Raw genomic sequence first — 14,372 nt, 5'->3', positions numbered from 1 at the left:
CTTGCTGTCAGCCAGGCCCCTGCACCATCGCTGGCATGGTAGGAAGTGTGGGCGCACAGGGTTGGTGTCCCCTGGCCCAGCTTTCCCAGCAGCCTGGAGCAGGGCTGCTTTCTGCCTCTGTCCCTAGCCAGAGTTCCATGACCTGGCTGATCCACCCTGAACCCTCTGAGTTTCCCAGGAACTATATACATTATAGAAAAGCTGTCCAGGTGGTTTCAATTCTGTCAGGAGTTGTTGGTCCTGCACAGCGCCCTGAACCCAGCAGCCACTCAATAAGTGCTGACTGTGGATCAAAGAACCATTATGCCTGGCAGGTCGCGCTGATTTGGGGCCACCAGGCAGGAGGTTTAGTGGTAGGGATAGAAAGGGGCCTGTCTGCTAGCGCCCCCCAGTGGGAGCTGCAAGGTGTCTGAGCTGGAGGGGGTCTGTGTATGTCTTTCTCTGCCTGACTCACTGTGCTGTTCTTGAATCCCTCAGGGAATGTCAGTTCAATTCAGAGGGGAGTCTTAGCCTGCAGTCGCCTGGGACCTGCTGACACTTCCTAGTAGTTTAAAGGGACAGCTCCATTTAAAATTCTCACCTGCTGCCTTACTTCTTTGCTTTTTGGAAGATTTTCTCTAGCTGAGTCTGAATCCAGGTGGATTATACTTTGTAAGGGTTAGGGGCAGTGGAGCAGGGCGGCCTGAGATGCCGTTTGACTGTGTCTTTCTCCCTTCCCACCCGACATTTCAGGACGCCAGCAGGGAGAGCGGCAAGGCCTGCAAGGCCCATAAGACAGCCAAGGAGCACCGGGAGCGGCCCCGCAAAGACTCGGAGAGCAAAGGCCCCTCCAAGGAGCCAGAGCGTGAGCAGGCCCGGAGTGCCAAGGACGCCTCACGGAAGCTGGTTGAGGGCCGGCCACCCAAGGAGGAGAAGGCCCCGCCACCCAAGGCTGCATTTAAGGAGCCTAAGATGGCCCTGAAGGAGACCAAACTGGAGAGCCTGTCCCCCAAGGGTGGTCCCCCACCACCACCACCATCTAAGTCTTCCAGCAAGCGGCCAGCTACCACTGACTCACCCAAGCCCAGTGCCAAAAAGCAGAAGAAGAGCAGCTCCAAGGGGTCCAGGAGCGCCCCTAGCACTTCGCCCCGCACCTCATCCTCCTTCTCGGACAAAAAGTCGGCCAAGGACAAGGGCAGCACCAAAGTGGAGAAGATCAAGGCTGAGAATGAGCCCCGGGAGATCAAAAAGCCCCCAGAGGTGGAGGAGTCCAACTCGGAGGACGAGGCCTCCTTCAAGACAGAGGTGGGGTGCCCCTTTCCCCATCAATCCCTTATCCTCTTTTCTGGCTCTTTGAATCCCCTGTCCTTATCAGCTTTTCTGGCTTTTTGCCATTGAAAGCCTTGTTAGCCCAAAGGTTAGATGAGGAGATTGGGATCTCAGCCCCAGAGCTCCCACTTGCTCCTTGTAGCTTTGGGCATACCTGAGCACCTCACTAAGCCTCAGTTTCCCCTTCTGTCAAGGATGATAAAGCCTGACTGTGAGGTCTCTGTGGAAATGGTGCTTAGGAAGGATGGTTCTGGTAGAACATGATGGTCTGGTACCTGGGTTCCGAGCTCTTGACCGTGGGAGCCCCTTGCATGGCCCAGGGTCTTGGTGGCCAGTTGGGGATCAGGGTGGGTGATTGTGTCTTACTGTTGTCCTTTCCCCAGCCACCACATGGTTGGTCTGGAAGCTTAATGCTGGCTCCATTCCCAGATGGCCAGTGGAGTCTGAGGGCCCACCACCCCTACCACCCATCCGCTGCTGCTCATGCAGCATAGACACAGGGATCTTGAATCAGCAAGACTTGTCTTCTAAGCATGGGCCAGTACCCCTCTCGCTGTGAGAGGCTCTGGGCTCCTGCAACAGTGTTTCCAGGTGGTTCTCTGAAGATGGCTGTGAGAGACCCCTTGAATCCCAGAGGAGCACATAGCCAGACTGCTGACTGGGTGGCCAGACCTCACTGGGGCCTTGGGAGGTAATAGCATCTCTGAGACTGTGTTTGGCATCTGGTGGTCCGAGAACAGGTGCCTGGGTGATGGTCGAATGGATGAATGGGTGGATAAATGAGGAGTGACCCCCTTACCTGAGGCACCGCCCCCATGCCTGGTGACCTGTGCTGTTTCCAGATCTCCATTCACTCCCAGAGGCTGAAGTCTGCCTGCAGCATTGCTGCTGGGGCTCCACTGGGGCTTTGAAAGTGGCTCCGGAGATGAAGCTAGAGCTGTTTTGTGTCAGCAACACCATGTCATGAGCATGTGGCTTCCAGGGGTACTCCGTTGGAGGCAACAGCATTGGGGGTGACGATTTGGTCCATGGGTAACTGTACCCACTGGCTTAGGGTCATGGGGCCAATCATGCTGCACACCCAGCGCTCCTCACAGCCAGGAGACAATGAGCCTAAGGTGGCAGGACTTGGAACATCTCTTATTTAGAAGCCTCCTGGCCATTCAGGGCCATTTCAGTATCCTGCTCAGCTGCTGCAGGTTCTTTGGGTGCTCAACAGCACCCTGGTCTATCATCTGTCATCTGTCTGCTCAGCATCTGGAGCTCTGAGCAGGTGCCTTTCCCTCTTTCCCATCCTAGATGCTTCCAGGTGAGACCTTTTTGTACCCAAGGCTGGTGTATTTTCATTGGGTAAGAGATGGAGGCCGCCCCTGATGTCCCAGGTATCCATGCTGATGCGTGGCTGTGATCACTGGGGCGCTGTGTGGGAAGCCTTCTCCCCCCAGCACTGCTGCTGAGAGTGGGCTGAATGTCTGGTATCTATGGCCTGGGGGGGTCTCTCCTGGCTGGAGCAGTGCATCCCAGCCCTGAGAGACTTCTGAATGACAAGCCTTAGCCACTCAAGGTCCATGCAGGTATGAGACCTGGGCCACCAACAGGGTGCCCAGGGCTCTCTAAGGCTGTGGGACAGTGACTCAGTGACATTTCCCAACCCTAGGATCTTGGTGAGGCACAGATACCTATGGTGGAGGAGTGAGACAGCCTTCCATAGCCGGGTCTCCCAGCCTCTCCCGACCATCCCAGGCTACCCACCCTGCAGGCACGTGGGGCACCACCACTGGAGAGCTCTGACATTGCAGGGAACCTGAGTTGCCGCCTCCTGCTTAGCCAAGAGGGGGTTGAGGGGCTCCTTGTCTGAGTCCCTGGGCCAAGCCCCCAGCTCCTCCAACTGCTTCTCTGTGGTCTCTTTGGCCCGCATGGTCCTTTTCAGTTAGGGGCCAGGAGTGCTGAGAGCCCGCTGGCCCCTCTGTCCCCTGCTGGACATGGCATGTGGCTGAGCAGCGGCACTCATCAGCAGCACTCATGACTCCTTGTGGGCTTTCAGATGCACACCTCTAGGCCCTTTGGGCTGAAATTATTTCTGCCCCTTGGATTTGTGTGGAAGGAAAAGGGGCAATGCATCTGAGGTCGGCGGACTTGCTTGCCACCCCCCACCCCACACAGGTGCTGGAGCCACCTCTCATGGCTCCTACTTCCCCAGCCTGCAGCCCGGAGCCTACACACTGGGTGGCCGCCACCTGGGTCCAGCTCCTGCCTTGGCCCTGCTTTTTGTGTCAGCCTTACAGAACCTGCTGCTCATGCCCTCTGCCCAGGGGGTCTGTCCAAATTCTCTGCCCCAGATGGCAGAGGCACAATGGGCATTGGCCGTCATGTGGGGCCGCAAGGCAGCTTTTAAAGAAAATATATATTTTTTAATGATTTCAGAGATAGAAACATCAATGATGAGAGATTCATTGATTGGCTGCTTCCTGCATGCCCCACACTAGGGATCAAGCCCACAACCCAGGCATGTGCCCTGACCAGGAATCAAACCTTGACCTCCTCGTTCATAGGTTGATGCTTACCCACTGAGCCACTCTGGCTGGGCTGCAAGGCAGCTTTTACAGATGGGGGAAACTGAGGCTTAAAGCCAGGGCGGCCTTGGCCAGTTGGTGACAAACCCAGGGTCAGAACCAGGACCCCTGAACCAGAATAAGAACTCAGTTCTGACTGCTAGAGGGCCACTTGTCCGCAGGCCCATTGCTGAGATTTGGGGGTGTCACACTGGTCTGTCACAGTGGGCAGTGGTTGATGGTAATCTCGGGTTCTCCGATGTGAAGGCATGTGTGTGTGTGTGTCGGGGCGGGGGGGCTGTCAGCAGATGCCTGGAGCGGGTGGGTTAGGCCGAGGTAAACTCTAAAGAAGAGGCCCCTTAACTCTTCAGGTGACAGTGTTCTGTCCCTAGGTGGCCTGATTACTCTCTGAGTCTATTGAGTGAGCAAAGACTTGTGCCTTCCTAGGTCCCCTCTGCATCCTGGGAGCTGCCCTCAGCCCTCAGCCCCCAGACCATCAGGAGGGACTTTCCTGATCCCTTGGGGGTCCGGGACTCCTTTCCTAGGGTCTCCTCTCACATGACACATGCCAGGACTAAGCAAATGCTGTTAGGTGCCTCTGCCTGTTTCCTGGTCCCTTCTCTTGAAACGGGGAGGTGCCCAGAGGTGGCTGGTCCCAGCGCTCAAGGTGTTCCGTTCCTCCAGATGGTCCTCCCCAAAGCAAGAGGGTTAGACAAGCCCCAGCCCGAGGGCAGGCTTGCTGGGGGTGAGGCAGCCTCCCAGGTGTGTGGGGTGCTCTGGGCCAGGGTAGACTCTTGGAGCTGTGAACTTTGCCCTTCTGCCCTTCAGAGTCTCTTCCATAGACCCATGGCTTGCTCTGTTATGTGCACCTTCAGAACTGCCTGTTGGCAGAAACTAAGACCCCTGTTCTAGCTTAGCGCTCCATGCAGCAAGGCCAGAGGCCCCTTCCATGAAGGGATCTGAAGTGACCAGTTCCTTTACACCCAGGGAGGTGCAGTCCCCAGTCATCTTACCCCGTGTGTCCTAGGGCCTAGGGTGGAAGGTTGCAGGAAGAAGTGGGGGATGTGACCTGGTTGAGTCCACCCTGTCCCCTACTGCTTGTCACGTGGCACATTCATCATTACCTCAGGGCACGTGGTGGGTGATGGCAGCACGTAGCAGGGAGATAAGCAGACAGCTTTTTGTCATCACTCAGCCTCGGGACTGGCTGTGGGGAAACAAGGGGCAGAATGAGAAGCTGGGTCTCTGCACTCACCGTTCCTGTTCCAGATCTTTCCTCTGTTCCCTGTGGCGCCACAGCGCCCATCGCCAGCTCTTGCCCTCATAGGAGGAAGGCAGGGCCCACAAACAGATGTGCTCCCCACCCCCCCAGCCCCCTTTCATGGACGGCTTGGTTCCCTGTCCTCCTGCTGAGGTGCATGGGAAAACCAGTGACTTGTTGAGAGCTTCTCCTGGAACTACTAGAAATTTAAAGATCCTCAGTGAGAAAAGATGGGCCATTGCATTTGAAATGCAAACTGGTGGTGTCCTGGGGCTGGGTGCCTACGGACTCAGGAAGCCATGTTCTCAGGAGTGTGTGCAGGGGTCCTCCTGTGTGCCTTGAGCCTGGCACCTTTGTCACCTTTTGAGTGCGTATCTGGGGAAAGACTCAGCTGGGTGTCATTGCTGCCAGGGCGCATTTCTTGTCCACTCCTTTCCCTTGGACTGAAAGGTTATTCTTGTCTTCTCTCCCCACTGTCCCACCCCACCCCCGTTTTGGGGTGAAGTCCGCCCAGTCGAGCCCATCCAACTCCAGCTCCAGCTCTGACTCCAGTTCAGATTCGGATTTTGAGCCATCTCAGAACCACAGTCAAGGTGGGTGATACAAAGGAAAGACAGGATGTTTCTGTGGCTTACTGCTGTGGGGGCAGCCTCTGACTTCACCTGGCTGGTGGGGTTCTAGGTTTGTTATCCAATCACAGGGACTTACAAGCAGTTTCCCGTAACTTCTATGGGGGCTCACTCCATGCCTGAGCTTCAGCTGCTGCCACTGTCAGAAAAACCCATTGGTGCCTTACCCCCAGGGAGGGGGTGATGAGGAGGACCTAGAGTGAGGGGGAAGGTGGAGATGATGGAGATGAGGGAAGTGAGGGATGGAGGGCAGGGCAAGGGCCTGAGCTGAACACCCTGGGCATTTCTTCAGTATACTACTGCTTACCCAGACTGGGCTCCCAGATATCCACATTCGTAGGTTGTAGAACTTCAGGGAGTGTATAAAAAGAAAAGCAGAAACAGTTCACCTGACTGCCAGCCAGGTGTGGGATATATCACTCCTGGTGACCTTCCCCTGAGCCTCAGGACACACTGTCTGTATGATGAGGGCTTGGCGATGTGCTGATGAGGTGCTGGTGCTTGCGGGCCAGTGGAGAGCAGCCCCTTTCTGATTTGGGCCCTATCCATAGCCAGACACCCTCCTCGCCAGCTCTCCCAGAGGGAGGCAGGCATCAGTTCCTTTGCCAGCCCTTCCACCCTGTCCCATTAGAGGACGGCTCCTGGATGAGGGCAGGAATGCTCTGCTCCTGCAGTGGGTCTGGCTGGCACTCAGCAGTCTGCATTTCTGCCCTTTCCCTGCAGGACCCCTGGGAATGGAGAGGCTTTTGTGGGGGGAGAGGGCATAAAGCCCACTTGGCTGTCCCAGATCAGGGAGGGCCTTCCTCAGGTGCCTGGCCACTCCCAGCCTGGGGGACACAGGTGTGAGAGGGGGCATGGAATCCACCAGCCCTGCCGACCCTGCTACTCACCCGCAAACCGGAAGCATTTCTTCTGGTGGATTGGGCCGACAGTCTCCTCCCCACACAGCCTGGAGTCCTTTTTCTTGGGTTGCAGAAAGCTGGAGGAGGAGAGTGTATTGGGAGAGAGGTGGGTATTTCTGACCTGGAATGTAGATGTGCAGTCTCTGAGGGGGCCTGGGGGATGGGGTGCAGGAAGTGCACACTCTCTCCAAGGGTTCTTATCTATGGGGAAGGGAGGGGGAATCTGCTGAAGTGGGATCATGTGACCAAGGTAATTGAGGGCTTTGTGTCCCTCTGTTGCCTTGGTAACAGGAATATAAACCAAAGATGCCTCTGTTGGGGACTGGAACCGGGTGCTCTGGAGAAAGGGGAGAACGGTGGGCTGGGAACAGCGGAGGGGGTTGCTGAGGCACTGGGCAGGCCTGAGTAGGGGCACAGGCTGGTGAGGCATCCTGTGGCCCCAGGCTCTGGCTGCCTTGCCCTCCCGGCAAGGCTGGCTGGTCCCGGCTCCGGGCAGAGGCTCTGATCTCAGCACTGGGAGCAGAAGAGGGGTGCTCTTTGGCTTTGGCAATGGAAGGGCCTTGTGGTTCTGCCTCGGGCCAGGGTCCAGAGGCCTGCGAGCAGGAACAGGAAGGTAGGGGTATGGGGAAGCCAGAGGGTCCTTTAGGTAGAGGGTAGTCTTGGGGACAGTCCTTGGAGATGAGTGGCAGGCCCCACATGGCCAGAGGGACTTCTACGTGGGTTTGTGTGGGTGCATTTTGGGGATTGTGGTGTCAATAAGCTCATGTGGCCCTGGAAGTGGAGGGGACCCTGCAGGGACCCAGGCAGAGCCCTAAACCCCTTCTTCTTTATCTCTCCTCCCTTCCTTGCCACCCTCCCCAGGACCCCTGCGCTCCATGGTGGAGGACCTGCAATCTGAGGAGTCCGACGAGGATGACTCTTCATCAGGCGAGGAGGCTGCCGGCAAGACAAATGCAGGGAGGGATTCCAGGTGCCCGGGCCAGTGGGGGTAGGGGGGTAGGTGGGGGACCCTGGCAGCTCTCCTGGGCTTGTGGGGCCTTGAAGAGGTGAGGCGAGGACAGAAGTATTCCTGGGGCGCATGCAGAGGAAGCATCAGAGCCTACTGGACAGTGCTCTTGCCTAGGGCTCACACAGTCTCTCCTGTTATCTAAAGTGGAGGGATCTTAGGTGGCTTCCTTCCTCCTGTCATAGAAAGGTGTGGGCTACCTGGCGGGAAGGGGTGGGATGTTGAGGGGGAGAAGTCCAGGCACCATTTGAGAAGTGGGGAAAGGCTGTGCCCAGTAGCCCTAGGGCCAGTCCTGCTCTGAAGCAGAAGTTGGGGTTGGAGTGGGGGGTGGGCTAGTTCCTCTGTTCTCGGGTCTTGAGATCTTTTCCCCCTTCCCTACGTGTGTGTGGCATAGGTGAGGACAGACTCTGAGAAATGTCCTGTGGACACCCCCAGACCCTTAGAGCGCGCCCTTTAAGGATGGCTATGCATTCTCAGCCTCTTGCCCAGAGCAAATGCCAACCTTGATTCCAGGCCCAAGGAAGGGGCAGACTCAGGGGTCAGGAGCCCAGTCGGGCCCAGATTCAGCACCTCCTCCAGGACTCAGCTACTCATTAAGCCAGGCCAGTCACCCGGTCTACACCCACCAGCACAGGGACGCCTAACAGGTGATTGCAGGTAGTCTGTGTCAGCCTAGCTCAGGCGTCCTCAAACTTTTTAAACAGGGGGCCAGTTCACTGTCCCTCAGACTGTTGGCGGGCCGGACTATAGTTTAAAAAAAAACTATGAACAAATTCCTATGCACACTGCACATATCTTATTTTGAAGTAAAAAAAACAAAACGGGAACAAATACAATATTTGTATTTGCATGTGGCCCGTGGGCCGTAGTTTGAGGACCCCTGGTCTAGCTGATTAAGCCCATCACCCTGAGAGTGTGGCTATGGAGGCTTTGTGGCGACTTAGCTGGGGAGGGGCCCAAGGAGACTGCCTGCCTCCCAGGACAGGGTTAACGGCCACAGCTCCTGCCTCTTTGGTGCTGACAGCATTCGGTGTGGACTCCTGCTGGACACCAGGTGCAGTGGTGCAGGGACCAACTGTGTGGAAGCACGTTGAGTGTCCTTTTGCAGGGCAGACATGGAAGGCCTGGGTGGGGCTTCCCTGGACGCCGAGGGAGCCAGACATCTATTTTCAGGGAAGGGGCCACACAGACCTCGCATTGGCGCTGCAGCTGGTTGGGAGGAGCTAGCCAAGTCCCATTCCATCCTGTTCTGCTCCCTGGGGAGGCCCACAGTCTGCATGGCCTCCAGCTGCCCCTGGTGGACCCTGGGAAGAGGGGGACACGAGGGGATGTCCAGGGCAGTGGGGCCAAGCCTGGGTCTGGCTGATGTGGTAGTGTCACCTGGGCATCAAGGAGTCACCACCTGCCTTCCCCACTGGAGTGATCCAACTGGGAAGTGGGGGAGAGAGAGGTCTGGGTCTCAGGGGAGCAGGGGCCCCGAGGCCTGCTGCTTACAGTGGGAGAAGTGTACCCAAGTAAATGGACAGCCTTGACCTTGGGAGGAATAAGACAGGAGCCCCTGAAGCCCAGGCTCCGTGCTGCGTTCCTGGCACTGCTTTCACAGTGAGGTGTCTTAGGTAGAAGGTGGCAGGCAGGGCTTCCGGTGCTGCAGATATGGAGGAGCAGTTGTCGGGCTCCTCTGTGCTGGATCAAGCCCACAATGTCTGTGAGGGACTGGGATCCCAGTGGGAGCCTCTCCCCAGGGAGGCCCCCAGAGGAGCAGGCCATTCCCAGCTAGGGGGCGGGGCTGGAGAGGAATTTGCTCCCTCTACAGCCCCTCGCTGTGCTGTGAGAAATTCTGGAAAAAGCTGAAAGGACTGAACCAACTTGTGCTATCTAGACTGAGACCATGAGAGAGAATTATGACTCTAAAGAGAGGCTTTCCAGTTCTAGCCAGCCTGGGCGTTTGCACTTTATTAACTGCACCCTTGCCTCCTAAGATAGTGGTGACCATTTGTCGCTGCGCGTCCACTCCTCCCCTGTGCACTCCTCCCGGGACCTCACTTTACAGGTGCGGAAACGGAGGCGGAGGTTGAGGACTCGCCCAGGGCCCTGCCTCCCAGGAGGTTTGAGGTTGAGCCACCTCCAGACACATGGTGTTCAGGGCTCCAAGGGCTCCACCCAGATGGGAACACCTCGATGTCACTGAGGAAGGCTGGCATCCAAAGTGCTCAGGCTAAGGTGGAAACTGCGTTCCCTTCGGTGCATGTGCAGGCTGCCCCCTGGCCGCAGGAGTAGCAGGAGGACACTCGAAGGAGCAGAGCCCAGCACCATGCCCATCCTTCCAGCTGCAGGGTGTCCCATCTGGTGCCGGCCCTGGGAGACGCCTCATGGGGACGTGCCTCTTAGCCTGCACACCTGTGGCTCTGGGTTCTTTGCCCTTTGAAGGTGGCTTCGGCACATTCATTTTTAAGTCTGTAGTGGCTGCCTAGAGCCAAGTGAGGTTTAGGGGCAGCACTCTTTGCCCACAGGGAGGGGTGTCCCATTGTCAGGTGAGTCTGAGTCAGGCACAGGTCTTGCCGCAGCAGGGTGGCGGAGGCCTGACAGAGCATCGTGTTCCTTGTTCAGGTTGAGCTTCAGTGATAGCGACAGTGACAACAGTGCTGACTCCTGCCTCCCCAGCCGAGAGCCCCCTGCCCCCAAGAAACCACCCCCTCCCAACAGCAAGGTGAGTCCAGAGGGCACTGGTGGGCAGGTTGCCATCACGTTCTAGAGGCAGGGCTGAGGGCCGGGTCATTATTGGTCCTGGGCCTGGGGTTGTCCACGGGTCCCAGGCAGAGAGAGGCTTTGCTCACCCCCAGGTCCCAGAGGTGTGTCTGCTCCCCATGATGGGCTTCCCTTAGAGTTGGAGGCCGAGGAAGGAGGGCAGGTGGGCCTGGGGAGGTGGGAGAGCCTTTGGGGGGCTGCGGAAGAGGCATGGGTAAGAGCTGAGAGCACAGACCCGGGTTTGTCCTACAGGCGTCAGGCCGGAGGAGCCCCGAATCCTGCAGCAAGTCTGAGAAGATCCTCAAGAGGGGCACCTATGACAAGGTGGAGGGCTCGGGTGGGGTGGGGGTAATCCCGGGGCTCCACAACTGGATGGGTCAGCCCAGGTGTGCTGAGGTGCTGGCCTCAGCAGCATCAGACCAACCTCTGTCCCGGGTCCCCAGCTGTGACGGGCTTCCTCAGGGCTGGGCAGTTGGAGGGCTGAGGCCACCTGCTGAGTGCCTGTCTGCCACCCCCAGGCCTACACAGATGAACTGGTGGAGCTGCACCGGAGGCTGATGGCCCTGCGGGAGCGCAACGTGCTGCAGCAGGTACTAGGACGGAGCCCGCCCTGCCCTCGGTTCTGCTGAGGACACAGGTTATCACACATGAGTCCCTGGGACAGGGGGTGCCTGTAAGGCCTGCAGGCTGCTAGAACCCCTGGCTGCATCCCCAAGGAGCCTCCTTCTTCTCCTCCTCCTCTTCCTCCTCTTCCTTGGGGGTCTGCTGGAGGGTGGGGGACACCCCAGCCCAACTTCCTATCTCCTGAAGCCACCTTGCCACCTCCTTCCAGATTGTGAACCTCATCGAGGAGACCGGCCACTTCAATGTCACCAACACCACCTTTGACTTTGACCTCTTCTCCCTGGATGAGACCACCGTGCGTAAGCTGCAGAGCTACCTGGAGGCCGTGGCCACATGACCCTGGGCCAGATGCCGGGCCCCTATCATCGGGGTCCCGGGAGGCCACATCCGGACCCCGCCTGCCTTTCTCTCTCTCGACTCACTCGCCCGCAGCACTGCCTTAGTGACCGCCCTGTCCTCGGCCCTCACGGCCAGCTGCACTTTCCTCGTTGGCTCCCGGCCTGCCCTCCCCACCAGCTCACCGGGAGCCCTGGGGCCGAGGGGGCCCGGCGGGCGCTGCTGCTGCTCCCTGATATTCAGGGGCCGTCACCTGGGTTCCCCTTGTGTTGAAGGCAGCGCTGGGCCTCATTCCTGTATAGGGGAAGAAATGTGCCCGGCGGTGGGAGCCCTGCTCCTTGGTGGGATGTGGGGCCTGGTGTCACTGGCCAGGCCTCTCCAAACGGTTCAGACACACCGCACCCCAGGACCTCAGAGGGTCCAGCTGCTCCAGGCCAGGCCTTGGCTCGTCCTCCATGTGAGCCGGATGCAGCCCCTCTCTTGGCCCTCACTGTGCTGGGACTCCATGCTGTATAGTTGTCTCTCTATTATGTATGTACGTATGCACTGTAGGTACCAGAGCGGTTTCCGGGTGTGCATTTCTGTGGCAGCAGTGCACGTGGGGGGTGGGGGTAAGGTGGGACTTTAGGTTAAGATGTCTCCACTGGTCTTGTCATTGGACTAGAGGCCGAGCCGGAGTGCCCACTGGCTTTCTCCAAGCGCAGGGAGGATCCCCCTCAGTGGTACCAGGGCGCCTCGTCCTCCTCCTGGGACTCAAAAGGCACAGTCCGGGCCTGTGAACACTACGACGGAGCAGTAGGTCCTCAGGCGCCTAGTCACCAGGAGCAGACCTCCCAGCTCCAGCCAGCTGCAGGCCACCACTTGTAACGGTGCCCCGGGCCTCGGCCTCTCCTTTCTTCCATAGGATCCTCTTCCTCCTCTCTGTTATCGAGTCTTCAAACTTTGAAAAAAATGAGCTTTTGCCAAATAAGACGTGATAGTTTGTGGAGTATTTTCAAGGAGCGTGAGGACTCAGAGCCAGCTCCTCTTGCCTGGGCCCCGCCGGTGGCAGGCCCTCCCGGGCACTCCTGTCTCTCTCCGTTTGGGCTTAGCCCTCCGACACCTGCCGTTCACACTCGTCCAGAGTCCCGAGACTCAATTCCTCGAAGGCCTGAGATTCTCCAAGGTCCAGGCCGGTTCCTCCTCCCTCTGGCCCACCTTCCAGGGTCAGAATGCCCTTGTGGAGTCAGCCCACCTTGGGTGGGGCTCCTGATAGCCTGTTTGCTCAGCCTCTGTTCTCCCAGACCTTGACTCAAGGCTCCTCCAGTTCCCCCAACTTTTGCCCTAAACAACAGGTGGGGAAAAGGACTCGGGGTCCAGAGACGGGCTCACCTCTCTCCAGCCCACTGTCAGCCCCTCTCCCCGGTTCCCGAGTTCTGATGTGGGTGACCCTTCCCTGTGACCCCTGATCCTCATGTCTGTGCTCCGATTCCGTCTGTCAGGCAGACCTTGAACACTCCCGGGTGATCCCCACCTCCAAGGCTTCCATGGATTCCAGCCTTCCTGGTGAGGTCCCCGAACTCTCGGGGAAGCCCGAGAACTTTACAGGAAACCATCGTGACTCCTCGCCGTTCACTCAGATTCTCTCCTGACCCCACTGCCTTGAGGCATTGAGAAGAGGGCAGGCCTGCGTGACAGGCCCCGTGCTGTCACCATCCCCTTCTCCTGCCAGGCCAGCAATACTCCAAGGTGGGCGCCATTCTTCTCTGGAAACTCCAAGACATTGGACGGAGGAACTGGCTGACGTGGGCTGCTCGAAAGGCAGCAGCTCCCTGGCCCTCTGTGCAGAGGCTGCCTGGGGTCACAGGCAGGAGCCTCGGCTCAAGGGCACTAGTCCTTCTCTATGAGGATCTGCTGGAAAGGGCTGCCGGCTTCACACGGCTGCCAAGGCAGCCCTCTGCTTTGGAGCCTGGCTCTCTGGCTCACCCTCAGTGTCAGCAGCATCTGGCCCTTTCTGCTGTTTCCGGGGCCTTCGGAAGCACCGACCCATTTCTCAGTTACCTCCTCTGGCCAGAAGGCCTCCAGTGCTGTCCTCTGGAGCTGCTCTGGGCCCAGTGCTGGCCCGTGACCACCTGATGGACATGCCAGGCAGCCAGGGCTCTGACCATAGCATTCCCAGCTGCTCCCCTACTTCCCCCCCAGCTGCCTGGCAGCTGGGCCCACAAGGGCTCTGGGGACGCTTCCATAGGAAGGGGCAGGCACTTTGTGATTGCCGCGTGTTTAGTGTTAAGCCCCCTGCCCCCAGTGCGACTCTGTGTTTTGCTGTCTCCTGAACAAAATGTAAACCAACACCTGAAAGCAAAAGGTATCGAATACCTTTCTTACCCGTAAGGGTTTTTACCAAGATTGTGTCTCACTAGGAACTAGGACACTTATCAGCCTGAGACCAACTCCTGGATAAAAGGAATAAGGAGAATTGTGTTTGTAATAAGTTACAGGATTGTTTCTGTCCTGGATTTTAAACTTTTTTGTTAAATTGTGAAATTATGGAGGAATTTTATAGGAAAAAAAAGTGAAATAAAGTGAGATGGGAAAGCAGACCTATGAGTCTGTTTGGTTCCTCCTGTTTTGGAGTTGGTGGGTGGGGGAGACACCAAATACCTTGGTGCCCTTTGTCACCTCTTCCTGTTCTAGTGCCAGGAAGAGCTGAGAGGGTTGGGGCCAAGCCTGGGAGGCAGCAGGAGGGAGCAGGCGAGTATGAGCAGGTTGGCCTCCTGGAGGACTAGAGATAGTGCCACCAGAAATCCAGGAGCGACAAGATGGCAGAGAACTTGGTCTTGGGTCTTGCTGTTGATGTTGTGTTCTTTCCTTGGATGCTGGCAGCAAGGTTTGGGTTTAAAAAAGCAAGCCTGACTCCAGAAGATGGATGGATGGATGGGGATATGGAAGGGTGGGTGGGTGGGTGGATAGGTGGATGATAGAAAGCTAGACAGAGGGGAAATGTGGGCAAAGACACCCTTTGCTGGATGC

At 57.6% G+C, this 14,372-nt stretch overlaps 1 protein-coding gene across 6 annotated transcripts in view; it reads left to right on the top strand.

Annotated features, from left to right (window-relative positions):
- The window catches only part of MLLT1 (MLLT1, super elongation complex subunit), an 84,474-nt gene extending 70,532 nt beyond the window's left edge, over nucleotides 1-13,942 (top strand). For 4 of the 6 annotated variants that reach the window (XM_006101107.2, XM_014466484.2, XM_014466481.2 and 1 more), the window contains 7 exons: nucleotides 733-1,284; nucleotides 5,627-5,714; nucleotides 7,514-7,622; nucleotides 10,266-10,365; nucleotides 10,656-10,727; nucleotides 10,922-10,993; nucleotides 11,236-13,942. In XM_006101107.2, the coding sequence (XP_006101169.1) occupies nucleotides 733-1,284; nucleotides 5,627-5,714; nucleotides 7,514-7,622; nucleotides 10,266-10,365; nucleotides 10,656-10,727; nucleotides 10,922-10,993; nucleotides 11,236-11,364 (1,122 nt within the window). In that variant the 3' untranslated portion in view covers nucleotides 11,365-13,942. Of the gene's footprint in view, nucleotides 1-732; nucleotides 1,285-5,626; nucleotides 5,715-7,513; nucleotides 7,623-10,265; nucleotides 10,366-10,655; nucleotides 10,728-10,921; nucleotides 11,041-11,235 lie in introns of all 6 variants that reach the window. The other 2 variants (XR_002832206.1, XM_014466483.2) reach the window with 2 other exon arrangements.
- The last annotated feature ends 430 nt before the right edge of the window (nucleotides 13,943-14,372 follow it).

Source organism: Myotis lucifugus, unplaced genomic scaffold (genome assembly GCF_000147115.1).
Source record: "Myotis lucifugus unplaced genomic scaffold, Myoluc2.0 scaffold_341, whole genome shotgun sequence".
NCBI classification, from domain to species: domain Eukaryota; kingdom Metazoa; phylum Chordata; class Mammalia; order Chiroptera; family Vespertilionidae; genus Myotis; species Myotis lucifugus.
This window is presented reverse-complemented; position numbering and strand designations above follow the sequence as displayed.